This window comes from Nerophis lumbriciformis, linkage group LG17 (genome assembly GCF_033978685.3).
Source record: "Nerophis lumbriciformis linkage group LG17, RoL_Nlum_v2.1, whole genome shotgun sequence".
Taxonomy (NCBI): domain Eukaryota; kingdom Metazoa; phylum Chordata; class Actinopteri; order Syngnathiformes; family Syngnathidae; genus Nerophis; species Nerophis lumbriciformis.
In genome coordinates, this window is record NC_084564.2 from 16,581,942 (window position 1) to 16,601,844 (window position 19,903).

A 19,903-nucleotide genomic window follows, 5' to 3' on the forward strand; every position below is an offset into this window, starting at 1 on the left:
TTAGACATGGGAGCTGTAAGTTTGATCATTTAGTTTTTCTTTAATGAATAGGCTTACCTAGCATGATGTTATGTTTTAAATGTGAGTGTTATGTTAGCATTTAGCTGACATTGCTAATGTTTGTATCCACCTGTCTCAGTCCTTATTGTTACGTTTTTGCATGTGATATATGGCATCTATTACATTGGACAAGTGCACAGTTACAGTGTCAAAGTAAAAAAGTGGAGAAAGTGAACAACAGCGCTTCTTAAAGAGACACAAACTCATTAGCATGAAGGTTTCAGGCACAAAATGGCGTGCGTCAGTAGGGCTTACGAAAAGCTCTTTTAGCACTAAATTACAGCACTGAGGGTAGATTTTGGACAACCAATTGTCAATAACTTTTAATTAAAACTGTTGAAAAATACAATATTTTGTGACAACATTATTCCGAGAGGTGAAGAGCAAACATATTAGCTGCATTTAATTACAGCTAATCACTTGAATGCAACAAATGAACAACAACAGGAGATAAATGAGAGGTTTCTCTTGAACAAATTAGTACATCACCATCAGTGAGTGTTTAACACTTCATTATCCCCAAGAGGAAGACGAGGAAAAACATTATGTCATTTATTCTAATTAATTAGTCTGGATTCGTGTCTCAATAATCATCGCCATCACACCTCAGCGGAGCGCTCTGAAAGTTCAGCGACAGTGTGAGACAGGAAACGTTAACAGTGAGTCATTGTTAGTGAGCCTTGTGGTTTACCATCATCAAGTGTCGTCTTGCGAGTATGTGTGTCAATCCTGTTGACTCTTGGAAGAAGAACTTTGCTGTAATTGACGGCCTACAGGCTGTCTGTGTGTGTGTGTGTGTGTGTGTGTGTGTGTGTGTGTGTGTGTGTGTGTGTGTATTGAATTGTATCTCAGCCTCATCTACAAGCCCCAACTGGTTCCTAATTGGCGCTGTTGTCAAGTGTTGCGAGGACTCCCAGGTATTTGAATGGCTTATCTGCTTGACTGAGAGATGGGATTGTTCTTATCAGCGCCGGGTCACAGGAAAGCGATTAGCGCTCCGCCGGGCACGCCGACACCGCCGCCGTCGGGTGCTGAACAAATGTGTATCTGTGTGTCTGTGCTGAAGATAGCGATGACAGATACTGAACTGTGAAGATCTGTGTCAGTGTGTTTTTGTGTGAGTGCAAGGCGAGAAAATTCAAAGTACCGCACGCTGACTTCACAATACCACACGTGTCCACTGAGTGGTACGGTTCAGTTCACTTTGAAACGTCGATCTACCTTGGCACCTACCAACATCTTCTATCAATCTCTTGTAATGTATGGCATTTTTTTTTTATTATTAATGTTCTTTCCATATGCATTTTATAAACATGCATCTTCTGATAAAAAGAGGGACAGTGAGTACACAATGTACAATGCCCCAAAACACATTTTAAGATATTTAAAAGTGGATAGTGGATAATGTACCCCCCTAATTTGTCACGTTAATGTGTCAGGTAAACCGCGACAATTGGGACCATATGAATCAGACAGATTTTACTTTGGAAAAAAAACAATCATATTACAATTTTTTGTTTGAATATGAATCACTTTGATTTGGTTTAGTTTAGTTCAAATGGATAAATATTCTTACACACTTGTCTTATATAACATTTTTAGCAAAATACAGGCTAAATAAGCATTTAAGTCGGATTTGTTCCGTTAAGACAAAAGCCTGGAGATAATATGCGTCAATAAACTTTCTCTTTTCTTACCTAATGTATTCGTTCTTTCCGTTTTGACAGAAGAAAATACATGCACTGTAAGCAATTGCATGTATTCTTATTCGATATAATCTAAGAATATAACAAATATATCATCATACATTACAAACAATTGTTTCCTAAAATATAAATAAATATTAAAATATCTACTAGAAGTATGTATAAATCTGTAACAATAATGTTAAAGTTAATAATATATGTTAGTTCAATTTGTGTGAATTTAGGTTGAGACGTAGTTATAATTTGTAATAATAATGAACGTTTAGTTTTGTGTTTCCTAATAATGTAACAATCATTATATTATCATACATTGAAAAGTTTTTTGTTTAAACAAAAATAAATATTTGATTGACTTACTATTTCAAAGAAAGCTTGGCAAAAAATTGTACATTGTAAAAATAATAGTAGATTTTAGGGGAATTTTTTTTAACTGGCTGCACAGTCGCCAGAAATTTACCGTTAAAAAAAACAGTGGTACTATTTTTCTATTTACAATAATACAGCGTAAAAAAAACAATGGTAAAAACCTGGCCGTTCTGTTTCCAGATTTTTGTGTCAAAAAATCTTTTAAAATTAAACCATTTTCCAATTTATAGTAATATGCTGCAGAAAAACCCCCACTATAAATTATACGATAAAATTATGGCAACTGACTGCCAGTCAACACAGTACGAAAAAATATAATGAACAAACGCATATGCAATTGTATAATAACATCATGAGGTGAATCCTTGTACATTTATATTCATTTAATACTCACTGTTACAAGTGGCATTTCAGTTTAAAACCCCTACTAAAGTCGATGGATTGAAACACCCTTTCTCAAACATTGGTGGTTCTGTTCAGTTCAGTTCGGTACTGTACACATTTTAAATATGCAGATTGCTGAATTTTCTGGAAAAAAATAGGGAAATAATACAAAACATCTGTTAAAGTAATTTTTTTAATCAAGCTTTTTCTGAAACTACAAACCTCTCAAGCCTTGTTTCTGCCAAGTGGTATGGATCCACTCTGTTCGGTATAAATTTTATAATCACAAATTTCATAAAGCAAAATAATAAACAGCTTTTTGTTTTAAAGCCTTTGCTTGTTATAGAATTCCAAAAGTGTTTCTACCTTGATTGGGTTTAGAATGTTATTGCTTTCGTTAAATTCCTATCCTGAAATGGAATGGGTATCAAATTTCGTACTTTTATAGGTACCGATCAAATTTCGTCTGTGACACCAACTACTGGTGCAGTTAAAAGCAAAGGTATCATATATCGATACCTTTGTTGCATGTGACATCACGTCATTTGGAGTCAAGTACTTGCCGGTAAAACAGACGTAATCATTGTGGACTGCCTCTAAGTAATGTTGCAATTTTCCATGCCAACAATGAAAGAATGCCTGAAAGCGCTCAAAAGTAAGCCTTCACTTTTCAAAATGTGCTAGCTCGATGCTAATTTCCATTGGGTCTGCCGTACACATGCTAATGATTAGCATTAGCGATTTTACATGGCAATTTGAACACCTCCAAACTTGGTAATCAAAACTACAACAAAGATGCACATTACAATTAAAGAGGTGGTGTGTAATAGGTACAATATTTACACTTTATGTACTGAAAACATTTATTTTATTCCATCTATCGATTTTCTACCGCTTGTCCCTCTCGGGATCACGTTTGGGCTGGAACCTATCCCAGCTGCACTCGGGCGGAAGGCAGGGTACGCTCTTTCACACACTAGGACCAATTTAGTGTTGCCAATCAGCCTATTCCCAGGTGCATGTTTTTCGAGGTAGGAGGAGGCCGGAGTACCTGGAGAGAACCCATGCAGTCAAGGGGAGTACATGCAAATTCCACACAGAAAGACCCAGAGCCGGGAATCGAACCCAGGACCTTCTTGCTGTGAAGTTCAAGCGCTAACCACTGTGCCTGTGATTTTATTATTAAACAAATTAATATTCATTACCACGTGAACCCACACAAAAGTATAAAAAGTTGGTAGCGTAGAGTGCAGGTGTCGATTGCCAGGTACTTGGAATTGGTACCATATCCATGGAAATGTGAAAGGTACCAATACTTAACCCCAAATTGTCCCAGTTTACAGTACCCCTTTCTTTGGTTCCTGCGGTACCATCAAGGCTAACATCTTCAGAACTGAACCACACAGTTAAAACAGAGCTTTGGTGGATGCCTCTGCCCTTACCTGACTTCCTTCTTTCTGCCAGAAGACTGCCGGCTGAGGGTTCCCTTTGGTCTCGCACGGAAAAGTGGCGGCGCGTCCTTGGGCCACGATTTGGTCCCTTGGGCGGATGACAAACTGCGGGGCAGCTGGAAGTCAGACGACAGTGTTGGTACAACCAGTGGGAGCAAATGTGGACGATTATTGTAGGTTAGGAGCAAAAGACAAGCAGTAAACCACACCACCAAACCAAAACAGGAGTCCATGCAGTCTATACCACCAGGGAACTGCTTAGAACACCATTGTCACGGCAACCAGGCTGGCCATTCATCCTGTATGAATGAATGGCATTCACATCACAGAGGGAAACACCGTACACCTGAGACATCAGCCATGCCTGAAGACTATGAACAGGTGGTTAAACGGGTCTGATCGAGGGATTAGTTGCTATTTGGTCACAGTTTACACAACTGTGCATGAAGAAAAGAGGCGTATGAGAAGGGACACAACTGGAAAGATGGCAAAGATTTCTCAGGCGAAACTCGCGACGCCATTGCAAGGTGGAACGAGTGAGTCTTCTCACAGATGCTAACGTTACAGACGTTGTTCAATAATAACACAAATAGTAAAGTAAGACTGGTTTGGAGACAAAGTTGTCAGACTATGGTCGATCCCGGGAATCTGGTTAGCAAAATAATGCATTTTTCTGATATGCTGTAAGACAGTGGTCCCCAACCAACCAACGTCTGTGGATCGATTGGTACCGCACAAGAAATTGAAAAAAAAATAAAAAAATAAAAAAATTAAATATATTTTTTTAATTAAATCAACATAAAAAACACAAGATACACTTACAATTAGTGCACCAACCCAAAAAACCTCCCTCCCCTATTTACACTCATTCACACTCATTCGCACAAAAGGGTTGTTTCTTTCGGTTATTAATATTTCTGGTTCCTACATTTTATATCAATATAGATCAATATAGTCTGCAGGGATACACACACACATGATAGTATTTTTTTATGACAAAATAAAAATAAAAATAAATTAAAATACCATACCCCCAAGTCCGTGGGACAAATTTTCAAGCGTTGACCGGTCCGCAGTTACAAAAAGGTTGGGGACCACTGCTGTAAGGTATTCATTCCCCCAGCTTTGTTTCTCTATGGAATTATCATTGGAATACAATACTATTGGAATGCAAAACGTTGAATAAAAAAAAATAAAAAAATACATATATATATATATACATATATATATATATATATACATATATATATATATATATACATATATATATATATATATATATATATATATATATATAGAGACAGAGAGATAGATAAACACAATCGCACCAATGCAACATTGTGTCCCCACCCTGTTTCTATTTCTTTTCAAGTCCTTTTTCGACGACAGACCAGCTGGTTCCTGTAAGACCAGACTCAGTCCCATTTGGCTGCTTTTTCCGCGTAATCCCTCCTTCGGGGTGGGAGTCAGGCGGGGGGTTGAATTTGCGAAAGATACACACAGTTGGGAACGGTACAGATGGCCGCAGATTTACAGCTTTCTTGTCTGGCCTTGTGAAGCTTGGATATCTCGTGGCTCTCAAAGCCCGGACTGATACCGAGCTCCTAAATCACACTCTGGCGAAAGCTCAGGCTTTCTCCCATCGTCTTCCTCCATCCCACACACTGCATCCATAAACACATCAAAAAAACCTGTGACACACACACACACACACACACGGCCTTGTCCTTTCTCACGCTCAATTTTTTGTATACGTTTTTATCTTTCTGGGTTTATTTTACAGCACAATTATTTGCACACTTTCAGAGTACATACTTATATCCATCTTTGTTGGCAATTGGGTGCGCTCTTTAGGGACCTTAAATATTGTGGACCAGCCAGCACACTTCATGCTGTGTCAGCAACTATTAGTGTTCCGAAAAGGTACACTAAGGTACATACATTAGCTTAGCATCATTAGCGCCTGACCGCCTAAAGTTATAAGGGGAGTCATGGAGCAAATAAACTGTCATTTCTTACTCTGCTTTAAAAAATATAGTTTTGCATGGTCTTGTATTTGATCATGTTATAGTTTCTGCAATATTTACCACCGTTATGAATGATAGATAGCAATTACGTTGCATTGAAAACAGCTTGTATAAATTTAAAGTAATAATAAGCAACACTGCGGTACTATAAAGTAGTTTGATTATCATGTTGATGCTACACTAGGTTGTAAACAATACATCCTAATTTAGTGACTTAATAACACGCTGCTTTAGCATTAGTTTTAACAATAGTGTTTGCAAATATATATATATATATATATATATATATATATATATAATATATTTACTTCAAAGTAGTTGAAGAACAGATAAGTTATGTTGTCATTTACCACTCGAATAGCTTTAGCATCGGACCGGAAGTTTACCACAGTGAACTGTTATTCCTTAGTCCAGTGGTTCTCAGACTTTTTTCACCAAGTAACACCTCAGAAAACAAATTTCCAAGTACCACCATAATGAACAACATTAAAACACAGTAGCGCACTAGGCCTAAATATTAATTAAAAACACCGCAGAGGTTTTATTTAACATGTACATTTAATTTTTCGGGACATTACAAACAGTTTGAACAGTAACACTTTGTTTCAATATTTAATTAAGTGGTTCTTTTTTGTACTAACTACTACACCGTTTAGCAATCCCTCCCTTATTCTGTTTTACTACAAATAAAGAAAACATATGTTTTGTCCTTGATCATGTTATAGTTTCCGCAATGTTACATCCTTTATTTTTAGCCTTTAGGTTGTATTGGAAATTACTTTCATGACTTTAAAGCAGTGTTAAGTAACATTGTGTATTCATGACTTTAAATCAGTGTTAAGTAAAACATTGGGGCGCTATAGAGTAGTTTGAAATCATGTTGATGTTACACAAGGCTGTAAAAAAAATCAATCAATCATTAATCAGCATTAGCGTAAGCAACATATATTTAATTTCATTCAATGGCCGAGCAGCTTCAGCATCTGACCGGTATAAATTACACTTGTAGGGAGAGTCTTGGGTAAATAAACAGATTTTCCCTAGTCTGTTTTTCGACAAAATAAGAAAATGAACATTCTGCCTGGTCTTGTATTTGATGCAGGTGGTAGTCTCTGCATGTTTTGTCTGCTATCTTTTATTTGCTTCCCACTAAAGGCTGCACCCCCCAATGACCCAAGCATGGATTATGAAGTGAATCGATATGAGAGGGTGCAATCGTACGACACGTTCACAGCTTGGCTTACTTGGCTGATACTGTTTTGATTCAGGGGCTGTTAATGACATGTGAAACTCTACTTCCTGTAAATAACATGATTGGCCCCCATATTTAATTTATGACAAGACGCATCTGCCGTGGCTTGGAGAGGGCCCATTGTTACGGACAGACCTGGATCTGACCGCAAACTTTGAAACATTCCTTCGCTCCTTTGAACGCCACCTTCAATCATATTTTATTCACAAGTCGACAGCAATTTCAGTCTCTTCCCAGCAGGCAGAAGGACTGGGAAATGTTCCTTTAGCTCCTTGAAAGCTGACAGGTGGAGAATAGTGGAGAGGCCACTGGTGTGCTGGCAACCAAAGCGCCGTCTGGCGCTTTTTTGGACTCGTCGCTCACTTCTATTGTCCTAACACATGCACACTCGCCCCGGTTCCTGTCCACAAAACGAGAAGCCTTGCTCTCAAGATGTCCACTTTAACTCACTCCTATAGGAGAACTGCTCAGCTGTATCCGATTTGCTTTGTCCACCTCGACTTTTTCACTATCTTCGGGTAAGTAAGAGGAGACTGGTTGAGAAGGACAGGTGCTTGTCAACAACAAAACGATGTCAGCTGTCTATGAAGGGCAGAGTGGAACCCCTACATTTTGCTGACAATTGGAATTTAATCAATATTTTCTGGCGGGAAAAGCCTTTAAAGGGGAACTTCACTTTTTTTTGGAATTTTTTGGAATTTTTTGTAATGATCGTTCACGATCATTACAAAAGACGTGACGGATGGATTTTTTTTAATGCAGTCTAAATATTAAATAAAAGTAAATAAAAGTTCCTTACAGCAAAGCCAATGGGAGATCCACTATTTCACCCATAAAACCCAATAAATAACCATTCAAAAACCGCCAGAAATACTCCATTTACATTCCGTGACTTGAATATTAACCCAGTATTATTGATATTGTTATTAGAAACAAACTATTTACAGCAGCGACGTGATCACTACCATGTGTACTTTCCTCGCTTCCTTGCTCCCCGTAAGTTTATTCGAGATCATAAACCATGGATCTCACCTGAACAGAAGAAGTCTGAGTAGGTATTCCGACAAGTTGGTACACTTTGACAACCCTTTAGGACCCGGAAATGTCGAGAATGACACAAGAAGCCGCTTGGTCCACCTTGCCCTCCACCCCGTTTCTTTGCAAGGATTATCATTCTTCATCGAAACAGGAAAATATACACATCCGATCAGTTGGCATCCTAATGACAGCAGAGCTTATACAGTAAGTGATGTTTTATTATGTTTGTTGGATCTCATGAAGTCTGTCGTGAGTAATAATCAGTGATGAAGAAAGAAAAAAAAGCAAACGTGATGCGTTTTTTTAATTAATGTGCCGCGTATGCTGAAAATGAACAAAATACGAAAATATTAAATGTTAATATAAATTTGCCTGTTAATACATTACATATATACTTAAATCATGTACAAAACCCAAAACCAGTGAAGTTGGCATGTTGTGTAATTCGTAAATAAAAACAGAATACAATGATTTGTAAATCCTTTTCAACTTATATTCAATTGAATATACCTCAAAGACAAGATATTTAATGTTTGAACTGAGACACTTAATTTTTTTTGCAAATAATAATTAACTTATAATTTAATGGCAGCAACACATTGCAAAAAAGTTGGCACAGGGGCACCCAGAAACGCCGCCGGCTTCGCTGGGCCTGAGCTCATCTAAGATGGACTGATACAAAGTGTAAAAGTGTTCTGTGGTCTGACGAGCCCACATTTCAAATTGTTTTTGGAAACGGTGGACGTCATGTCCTCTGGACCAAAGAGGAAAAGAACCATCCAGATTGTTATAGGTGCAAAGTTCAAAAGCCAGCATCTGTGATGGTATGGGGGTGTATTAGTGCCCAAGGCATGGGTAACTTACACATCTGTGAAGGCACCATTAATGCAGAGGTTTTGGTACAGGTTTTGGAGCAACATATGTTGCCATCCAAGCAACGTTATCATGGACGCCCCTGTTTATTTCAGCAAGACAATGCCAAGCCACATGTTACAATAGTGTGGGTTCATAGTAAAAGACTGGCTTGCCTGTAGTCCAGACCTGTATCCCAATGAAAATGTGTGGAGCAATATGAAGCCTAAAATACCACAACTGAGGCCCCGGACTGTTAAAGTTAAAGTACCAATGATTGTCTCACACACACTAGGTGTGGTGAAATTTGTCCTCTGCATTTGACCCATCCCCTTGTTCACCCCCTGGGAGGTGAGGGGAGCAGTGGGCAGCAGCGGTGCCGCGCCCTGGAGAACAACTTAAGCTGCACATCAAGTAAGAATGGGAAAGAATTCCACCTGAAAAGCTTTAAAAATTAGTCTTCTCAGTTCCAAAACGTTTACTGAGTGTTGTTAAAAGGAAAGGCCTTGTAACACAGTGGTAAAAATGCCCCTGTGCCAACTTTTTTACAATGTGTTGCTGCCATTAAATTCTAAGTTAATGATTATTTCCAAAAAAAAAGTTTGAACATTAAATATATTGTCTTTGTAGTTTATTCAATTGAATATAAGTTGAAAAGGATTTGCAAATCATTGTGTTCTGTTTTTATTTACCAACTACACAACGTGCCAACTTCACTGGTTTTGTATTTGTAATCACTGTATGTATCACTCATTATGTATTATTTTAACTGATCTTTCTTTTTTATAACATACTATAGTTAAATAAGTGTACTTATTTCCCCATATTTCTGCACACTATGGTAACACTGGCGAGCAGTAAAGAATAAGGAGTGATTTTTGGTCCAGAACATATTTTACTTTATTCATTATTGATGTATTTCTTGCCACTTTATTTTGTATAATTTTTACGAGATGTCCAGTTAATTTTCTCATCTATTATTATTACACCCATAATTTGGTTTCTTTTACTCTTTCAATGTTTAACTTACTCCTCTACTGCTACCGAACTGCATTATTTTTAGTTTTAGATTTAAAGATAGTCTGTCTTTGTCAAGCCATCTCTTAAATGTATTAATTTATTTTGTTATTATTTGTATTAGCTTCTGTGTGTTCTGTCCTGAACAAAACACAGACCTTGTGTTGTATGTTTAACTCTACAGTTTTGTTTGCGGTCCTCCACTTCCCATACTTGTCTTATTTCCAGGTTGTTGGGAAAGCGATGTAAAAGCTTTCCACAATTCTCGCGGCCCTAGCAGCCCCAACATTTGCACACGTCGATAAACTAACGAGGAAGCGCAATGTTGGTAGCAGTCATAGCGTCCTGTAGTCACGTGAGTGCCTTTTGACCAATCATTGAGGAGATCGCCTTAAAACTGACTTGGCCACACTCTCTTTATATACAACTCGGGTGTTTGCAGAGCAATACTGTCACCTAGTGGTCTTTCATTGGATTGCGGGAATTAAAAAGTACTGAGTAGTTGTAACTCGTTATATGGTTATCATTACAGGTAACCCGTAGTAGCATGACGAACAAGCCAAAGAAAAAGCTCATTTGTGTGAGTTTGTTCTTTAGATGCTCAAGGAGTCTGCTGACATAACAATGTTTGACTTTTAAGGCACATTTTCCCCCCAGAAATTGTTGGTTGAATTCCAAATTTGATGGCATTTGGGCCATTTGACCTTGAGGTTCCGCTTTGGCTATTTTTCCTATTCATTATAGGTTATAGTTATGTAAAATCATAACACAATACATCGCTTGTATCAGTAAAATGTGTTCATGTCAAAGCAAACAAAGCAGAGGAGCACTGGGATACATGAAGAGGGCATGCTGGATGGAGTCAAATCAGAAGGATGGTACTTACCGACACTGCGGTCTGGAGACACAACAATGGAGGAGTGGATACACGGAAACAAAACAAAAAAGAAATAAAAACAACACACAAACATTGAACAAAAACAGAGGACAAACATGAACAAAAATACGAAATCAAAGTCAGAATGGATGACATGTTGCACAGTAAGCAACATCGATCAAAGCAAGACAGAGAAGGTCTAGTACAGTGATTCTCAAACTGTGGTACGGGCTCCTTCTAGTGGTACGTCAAATAATCACCTAATTAAATATTCAAACACAGTGTTACTGTTTAAACAGTGTGTAATGTTACAGTGGCCAAAAATATTGAAAAAACTGCCTTGTTTTTAATGAATATTTAGGTCTACTACGCTACTGTACTTTAATGTTGGTCATTATGGTGGTACTTGGAAAGCCAAGTGTTTTCTGAGGTGGTACTTGGTGAAAAATGTTTGAGAACCACTGTTCTAGTAGCTTTGGCCTCGCATTAGTGTTGAGGGCTAAGACAAGTGTGAGCGTCCCCCTTGTGGTCTGAGGAGGTAGCGTCAAGGCCTTCTCTCTCTGATGACAACTCTACAGGTGGTGTGTTTAAAAAAGCAAGGGCGCCGAAAGGAAATCAATATATTTCTTTTGAGACTATATTTGTTTGCCAAATCCCAAGACAGAACCAAAGGTGCTGGCGTTTGGTTCCCAAGATTCCCAAGAACGGCGTCGGCAGGAAAGACTTTGTTTTACCTCCCACTGGGCGCCCCCTGCGCCGCCTTTAAGCGCTCCGCGGGGACCTCCGACACGTCGGTTTAATAGCGGGAAGAGTGGTGACAATGGTGGGAAATTACGGTCAGAACGTTTTTATTAACCTTGCAAACCCCAGTTGAGGGATTGGCGGCGTGCGCCAGTAAAGTGTGAAATGGCTTTGCTGACTGGATGATTGCAGCGAGGAGGAGGGCGGCGTAACAACAACCGTCGAGAAGGAAGAGTAGGAGGAGGGTGAGGGCACACTTGAAAATGTAAATAATTGAACAGATTTATAGACTGTCTGTGGGTTGATTTCTATGTCGGAAGCCATGTTGGTTACCTCGGACTGTGAGGGTGGCGCCGGCCTCCAGCTTGCCCACGCGGTTCTCCGCCACACAGGCGAACATGCCCTCGTCGTTGACGGAGGCCTTCTTCAATCTGAGCACATAGTCGTCCTTGTCGTACTTGATTTCGTACCTGCGGATAAAAAAACAGGAGGGGCGTCACAACCCAGCGTCCAAGGCATTCGCAGCTGCAACCGACCATGACTGATGCCGGTTTTGACACATGAAGATTGCAAGGTGGATCAATTATTCAACGACGGTGCGCTGCAAAAGGGGCGAGCGCTCACTCGGAACACTGCTGGAGGCGTTCAATATTCATGACATGTTTCTCCCGGAGAGAGTGGGTGCATGCGTGAGAGGCCATTGTGGTGCATCTTCATAAAGCGCAGCGCTCCTCAAGGTCTGACCGAATGCATACAGTAGGAACACAAAAGGCGGCAGTCCTTTCAGTTCACTTCAGTAATTAAATATTTGTGTATGGCAGAGGTGTTGACAGGATGAGCATACTGCAGCTGTGCTTTGGAAGGTTGCTGAGCGAGCAAACAAACGTCTGCTGCCTTTCAAGTGGAAAAACAACGTCATAAATGAGATGCATATTAAAAAGGCCATGCAAAGTATTGCACTAACTTTTCCACTTCCAATACGATACCGATATTGGAGCCTTGAGTATTGCTGGGATGTTACGGACGTCACGTTCCGCCCAATGAATATATGTGGTGGTCAAGCTAGCTCTGTTCTCAATGGGTACTACATTTAGCCTTTCTCGAATACTTGTGTTGTTTTCGGCTATACAAATCGAAAAGGATAAATGTTTCTTCAGAGTTCCTGGAGAGGTCATTAAAAAGAGCAGAAGAGTGCAAGATCTTACGAAACAACGAGAAAAGCAGCTCACACTCCAGTCCAAGGGAGCAGAGTCGAAGAATGCACGAGTTTGCAATGATGACTTCGTTACAAGTTTGTTTGATATACTTTTAACGTTAATTATTATCTTGATATAATTTGTATTTCATAAACACACGTTTGCTACGAGTGTTTCAAAAAGCACCAACTAGGCCAGGGGTCTGCAACCCGCGGCTCTGGAGCCGCATGCGGCTCTTTCATGCCTTCGCCGTGGCTCCCTTTGGCTTTGAAACCGAATGTCAACAAATAATGGTTACTTTATTTAATATACTTCATTTTATTTAGTTAGTTTATTTTAATTTAACAGTTGTTATTTTGGAGAGTTCTGGGATCTTGTCATATGAAAATAAAACACATTTTAATGTATTGTCAAAGGAAGTGTGGGTCAAGCCCTAATGCGACATCTCTTTTGTATTGTATTGTTTTTAGCGGTCAACCTCTAGCAATGGACGGATCAGAAAAGAGAAACATTTTATTTACTTAAATTTTTATTAATTTTCTTTCATTGATGACGAGGTTGTTGTTTTCCATCTTTAGTCAGATGAATATGCCGTAATAGTAACCTTGAGAAAAATGGAATGAGTTCCATCTATCCATTCTCTACCGCTTGTCCCTTTTGGGGTCTGATTTTTATTTCTTTTATTCATTAATAAGGGAAGGAACAGTGTATTTTTTTTCTAATGCTCAAAATTATTTGGTGATTTGCTTCGTTATGCCCAGAAATAAAATGAGTCGTTTTTGTCAAGTGTTCATAAGTCCAAGTGTAAGGAAACTATAAGTGGTGTTATCGTCATATTAGGAATCGAACAGAGTTTCCGGCTCTAGGTGGGTTTTATTTGGGGGGAAATGGGCTCCAATTGCTCTTTGTATGCTGAAGGTTGCCGACCCCTGAACTAGGCGAATCTAAATAAAAGAAAGCAAATTTGAGCAAAACCTAAAAAGAAAAAGCTTTTGCCATAGGCAACAATCATAAATGTTGACATCTATAGTTATATTTTATTAAAGACAGGGAATAAACGCTAATCGTAAACGGCGCGTGCAACAGCAAAAAGTAGACGTGAAGATAAATCATGAAATGCAGCCTTACACGAGCAAAAACTATGCATATTTATCTGAGAGTCTTGATACCAATTTCCTTGACCCAGCCACACACAAAGAAGTTGTAGACCTCCATGTTTTTCCAAGTTGATCTGTTTTGTCGTGTAGAATGATGTCTGTAGCAGACATCATTCGTTCAATATGTTTGTGAACGCGACCAACATATATTCTTTGATATCACTCGATAAATATATTTTTAATAAAGTATAGGGATCTATTCCAGTGCATTGTTTGATTTTTTTGCTCGTATCTGCTTTTTGAAGGAAGAGTCAAGGCTCATTTGTACTCAGATAGTATTTAGTAACGCAGAATGGTAGAAAAGCTTTGATAAATTGAAATTAGTCAAACAGAAAACAATGGTAGGTACGAAAAACACTAGCCTATTAATTATTAAATGTCTGAATCATACCGTCACCAAACATAGATGTTTTGGTGACATCTACTGGCCACAACATTCCATTAGTTTGATGCAGTAAATGTATATGTTATTGGATAGCTATTGGATACTTTTTATTACGCAACCCTTTGTATCTGTACCTATCCATCCATCCATCCATCTTCTTCCGCTTATCCGAGGTCGGGTCGCGGGGGCAGCAGCCTAAGCAGGGAAGCCCAAACTTCCCTCTCCCCAGCCACTTCGTCGAGCTCCTCCCGGGGGATCCCGAGGCGTTCCCAGGCCAGCCGGGAGAGATGGTCTTCCCAGCGTGTCCTGGGTCTTCCCCGTGGCCTCCTACCGGTCGGACGTGCCCGAAACACCTTCCTAGGGAGGCGTTCGGGTGGCATCCTGACCAGATGCCCTAACCATCTCATCTGGCTCCTCTCGATGTGGAGGAGCAGCGGCTTTACTTTGAGCTCCCCCCGAATGACAGAGCTTCTCACCCTATCTCTAAGGGAGAGCCCCGCCACTCGGCGGAGGAAACTCATTTCGGCCGCTTGTATCTGTGATCTTGTCCTTTCGGTCATGACCCAAAGCTCATGACCATAGGTGAGGATGGGAACGTAGATCGACCGGTAAATCGAAAGCTTTGCCTTCCGGCTCAGCTCCTTCTTCACCACAACGGATCGATACAGCGTCCGCATTACTGAAGACGCCGCACCGATCCGCCTGTCGATCCCACGATCCACTCTTCCCCCACTCGTGAACAAGACTCCGAGGTACTTGAACTCCTCCACTTGGGGCAAGATCTCCTCCCCAACCCGGAGATGGCACTCCACCCTTTTCCGGGAGAGAACCATAGACTCGGACTTGGAGGTTCTGAATCCCATCCCAGTCGCTTCACACTCGGCTGCGAACCGATCCAGTGAGAGCTGAAGATCTTGGCCAGAGGAAGCCATCAGGACCACATCATCTCCAAATAGCAGAGACCTAATCCTGCAGCCACCAAACCAGATACCCTCAACGCCCTGACTGCGCCTAGAAATTCTGTCCATAAAGGTTATGAACAGAATCGGTGACAAAGGGCAGCCTTGGCGGAGTCCAACCCTCACTGAAAACAGGTCCGACTTACTGCCGGCAATGCGGACCAAGCTCTGACACTGATTATACAGGGAGCGAACTGCCACAATAAAACAGTCCGTTACCCCATACTCTCTGAGCACTCCCCACACGGTCGAATGCCTTCTCCAAGTCCACAAAGCACATGTAGACTGGTTGGGCAAACTCCCATGCACCCTCAAGGACACTGCCAAGAGTATAGAGCTGGTCCACAGTTCCACGACCAGTACGAAAACCACACTGTTCCTCCTGAATCTGTATCTGTACCTAATATACGAATATACTTTTTTGATACTTGTCTATATTGACAACTGTGGTGTTTAAGACTGCTATAATTGTTAAATTAAGGACACCTATTATGTACTGTATGTCTAGCTTGTGTGCTATTGTGTGCTTCCTGGAGGTGAGGCGTAGCTGCTAGCTCCTAGTAACCTATAGTAGGGCTGGACAATTAATCAAATTTTAATTTTGATTATGGCATCTCACAATCATGAAAATATGATAATCGAAGAAAATAAAGATGAATAGGCCGCACAACGTACATGCAAATTCCGGAGCTTGTGATGGTGAAACGGATGAGGAGCGAATGAGAAAAAAAAAACACACCTACGAGAAGTTTGGGATCTCACCATGGTTGCTACTGTGGCCTTGAAAGGGACAAACGGTAGAAAATGAATGGATGGACAGCGCTTGTATGCCTTATCAATAGTCACTAATCAACAAATAAGTAAGAAATAGGACTTCTACGTTTACTAAACGTGGACAAAATTTGCCAATAAAACGGAATCCGCTGTTAAACGCAGAATATCAGGAACATTTAAATAAATGTGAGTAAAGTGCTGTCACTGTGAAGAGAGGAACATTTGTCTGGAAAAATAATGTGTCCGATACCCCTCATTCATCTCTAGTGATTAAACTACATCTCTAAAGCTAGCAAGAACAATCCATACACCCACGACACATCTCATCTGCTGGTGTTGTTGTGAACGACTTCATCGATGTAACAACAATGTACAAACAGCCGTCCCAACTTGAGGTGTTAAGTCTTTACTCGTCAAGCTGAGAACAACAGCAAAGCACACTTCCTCCCGCCTGCGTCATGTATTTGACAGGCGGTCCACACATATCTCTTATGTGTGACTGCCATCCACTGGTCACACTTGTCATGACCCCATTTACCAAATAAAATTGCTTTGAGGTCTGTAAGCACAACCAGAGGGTAATAGGTACATTAGGTGCTTCAGGTCATAAGGTGCACTGTTGATTTTTGAGGAAATGAAAGGATTTTAAGTGCACCTTATAGTCTGGTATTTAAAAATCTGGATAGTTTGATACCAATAAAGATTGAAATGCAAAAAACTAAACAAAAAAAGCACTTAAAAGGTACTAGTTGTCATATCAAAGGCTATTTCTAACCCTCAAACGGCAGTAAAAAAAAAAAAACTTTATTGAAAAACTTATTTTATTGACCTTGATGCCTTGTTTTGCTATAAAACTCTATAAAGCATGTGTGCCCTCACAAGTTTTGCACGATGACTTCCACAGCTCGGGAAAATAAGTCATATTGTTGCTTTGGCCTGATGGAGAGAATTTCATTACTTGCAGTCATAAAAGTGTGATTGAACCCTGAGTGTATCCTTTAGAGGCGCACTGCGTATAGACTGCATGTGTGGGCACGTTTACTGCGGGTGATTCTTTGGACAATTACATCTGGCAGGAAAGCGTAGTTCGCAGCCATACTTTTAGAACATTTCGCCGCCACGCTCCATGTCCTTTCGGAGCTGGAAGCGTTGTCTGCTCAAGCCATGCAGTGTGTAGCGCTCCCTGATGGCCGCTTGCCACCACAAGCTGAAAAACGAATCTGTCCTGTCCATCTCGGCCTCGTTTTTTTCTTTTTCTCTCCCATGCAATACGTTATGACATTTCCTGAGCGAGCATTCAAAAGCCACTTTATTGGGAGCACATTCTTCTGCACTGACTGCCAGTTGCAACGCTCCACACAGGTACTTAGGAAGCTATAATGATTATTTGAGGGAGTCGTGACTGACGGCTTTGTTCTAGGGATTGCACAGTTGTGGATAAAAGGGGTATTGTGGACGAGACAGCAACTTATGGGATAAGCCAAGTGTCAGGGGCTAATGGGAAAGGTAACACTGTGATATCCGGCACAACATCAATTTACTTGAGTTGTGGATGACAAAAGATTGACATGCTTTAGGGCAGGGGAGGCTTGTTTTTCAGGTTTTATTTGCATATTTGTGAGAGTCCAGTGTTGTATGCAGTTCTGTGTATGTGTGGTTTAGAGTAATGCACTAATCTCTGGTTCAAGAAGCAAATATGTTGTGTTGTTGCATGTCAAGTTCTTAAAATTGTATATACATTAGGGTTGTTTCGATACCAGTACAAGTACCAAAATGTATTTCGATACTTAACACAAAAAATGTCATTATTGGCTTAAGTTTAACAAAAAAAAAACGTATGATACATTAAATCTGAATCAAAGAACAATTTGGGCATTAAATAATACTGTTATTTAAGTTGTAAGTAAGCAAACAAAGGCTCCTGATGTGGCTGTTGGCGTATGCAGTAAAATATTGTGTCATTTCTCATTCTATTATTTTGTCAAAATTATGATGGACAAACTGTAGATGATGGATTATTAATCTACTTGTTCATTTACTGTTAATATCTGCTTACATTTTGTTTTAACATGTTATATCTAAACTTTTGTTAAAATGTAATAATCACTTATTATTCTGTTTGGTACCTTACATACGTTTTGGGTGATACTACACATTTTGGTATCAAACCACTACAAAGTAGTTACAGGGTCATACCATCCATCAATCCATTTTCTACCGCTTGTCCCGTTCGGGGTCGCGGGGATGCTGGAGCCTATCTCAGCTGCATTCGGGCGCATCGGTCATAATTTGTGCTCACGGCCCCGCCTACACCCACAGAGACAAAGACAAGGGCTTCTTTCATTCTTGGGATAGCTTAAAAAGTTATGGGCGGAAATTCATCAAACGTTTAGAAAAATATCCTAAATGTATAAGGAACGAGTGATTACAATTTGCGAACTTACTATTGGGAGGTAGAACTCTGCAGTGGTAACTTGTGTTCTCTGAGTGCTTTTGCAGTTTTCTATGTGTTTCCTTATCTTCTCTTTGAACCAAACCGATTTGAAACCATGGTAACATATAACATTTGTAGCATATCATGTCCAACAGACTTGTGAAAAAGATCTGAGTTAAAGCGCATCGGGAAAGTATTCACAGGGCTTCACCTTTTCCACATTTTATTATTTTACAGCCTTATCCCAAATGTAATAAATACATTTTAATCCTCAAAATTCCTCAGAAAATACCCCATTACTACAATTTGACTTTTTTTTTTTTTTATGTTGCAAAGATAACCCAATAATGTACAACAACCCTTCCCAACAAAAGAGGAGAATTATAAGCTCAGAGAAAAAACTAATGTAAAATATACGTATGCACATACTTAAAACCTTTAACATACCAGTATGTTGAATTAAATTATGGAATAAATTAAGCAAATAGTTAAACAATGTATTATCATCCAGTTTAACAGGCTGTTCAAACTAAGAGTGTTTACAAAGTATGAGGAAGAAAAATTTTGATGAACATCTTACACTTTATTGAACATTTGATATTATTCATCTCATTATGTGACTCATGTCTGGCTTAACTATTGAGAGAACAGTTTTATTTCATTTATGTAAATTGTGTTACAAAATGACAACAGAAAGTGATATGTGCTACAAAATTGCTATGAATTGGAAAAGGGGTAGGGGTAAATAAGCTTGGCTTCTTCCTACTCCTTTTCGAACATGTTGGAAAAAGAAATGTAAATATGTGAAATATATGATGTATCACTTGGAATTGCATACATGTTCAAAATAAATGTAAACCAAACTAAACCAAGACTCATCAGGATAGAGGGAAAGATGAATGCAGCAATGTACAGAGACATCCTGGACATCCAACGCTTCACATCCAACCTGATGGAGCTTGAGAGGTGATGCAAAGAGGAATGGGCGAAACAGCCCAAAGATAGGTGTGCCATTGTATTAAAAAATACTCGAGGCTATAACTGCTGCCAAAGGGGCATCAACAAGGTATTGAGCAAAGGCCGTGAATATTTATGTACATGTGATTTTTTTTAGTTTGGTTTAATAATTTTGCAATTTAAAAATAAAAACTTTTTACATTGTTGTTACGGGGTATTGTCTGTAGAATTTTGAGGGCAAAAATTAATTAATTCCATTTGGTAATGAGG

General features: G+C 39.5%; 1 protein-coding gene across 10 annotated transcripts in view; it reads right to left on the reverse strand.

The window, feature by feature from the left end:
- Window positions 1–19,903, reverse strand: part of robo2 (roundabout, axon guidance receptor, homolog 2 (Drosophila)) — an 852,180-nt gene that overhangs the window by 116,939 nt on the left and 715,338 nt on the right. For 9 of the 10 annotated variants that reach the window (XM_061972627.2, XM_061972621.2, XM_061972617.2 and 6 more), the window contains 2 exons: window positions 12,105–12,241; window positions 3,959–4,083 (listed from right to left, as the gene is read on the reverse strand). In XM_061972627.2, the coding sequence (XP_061828611.1) occupies window positions 3,959–4,083; window positions 12,105–12,241 (262 nt within the window). Of the gene's footprint in view, window positions 1–3,958; window positions 4,084–11,039; window positions 11,288–12,104; window positions 12,242–19,903 lie in introns of those variants that run through there. The other variant, XM_061972626.2, reaches the window with a different exon arrangement.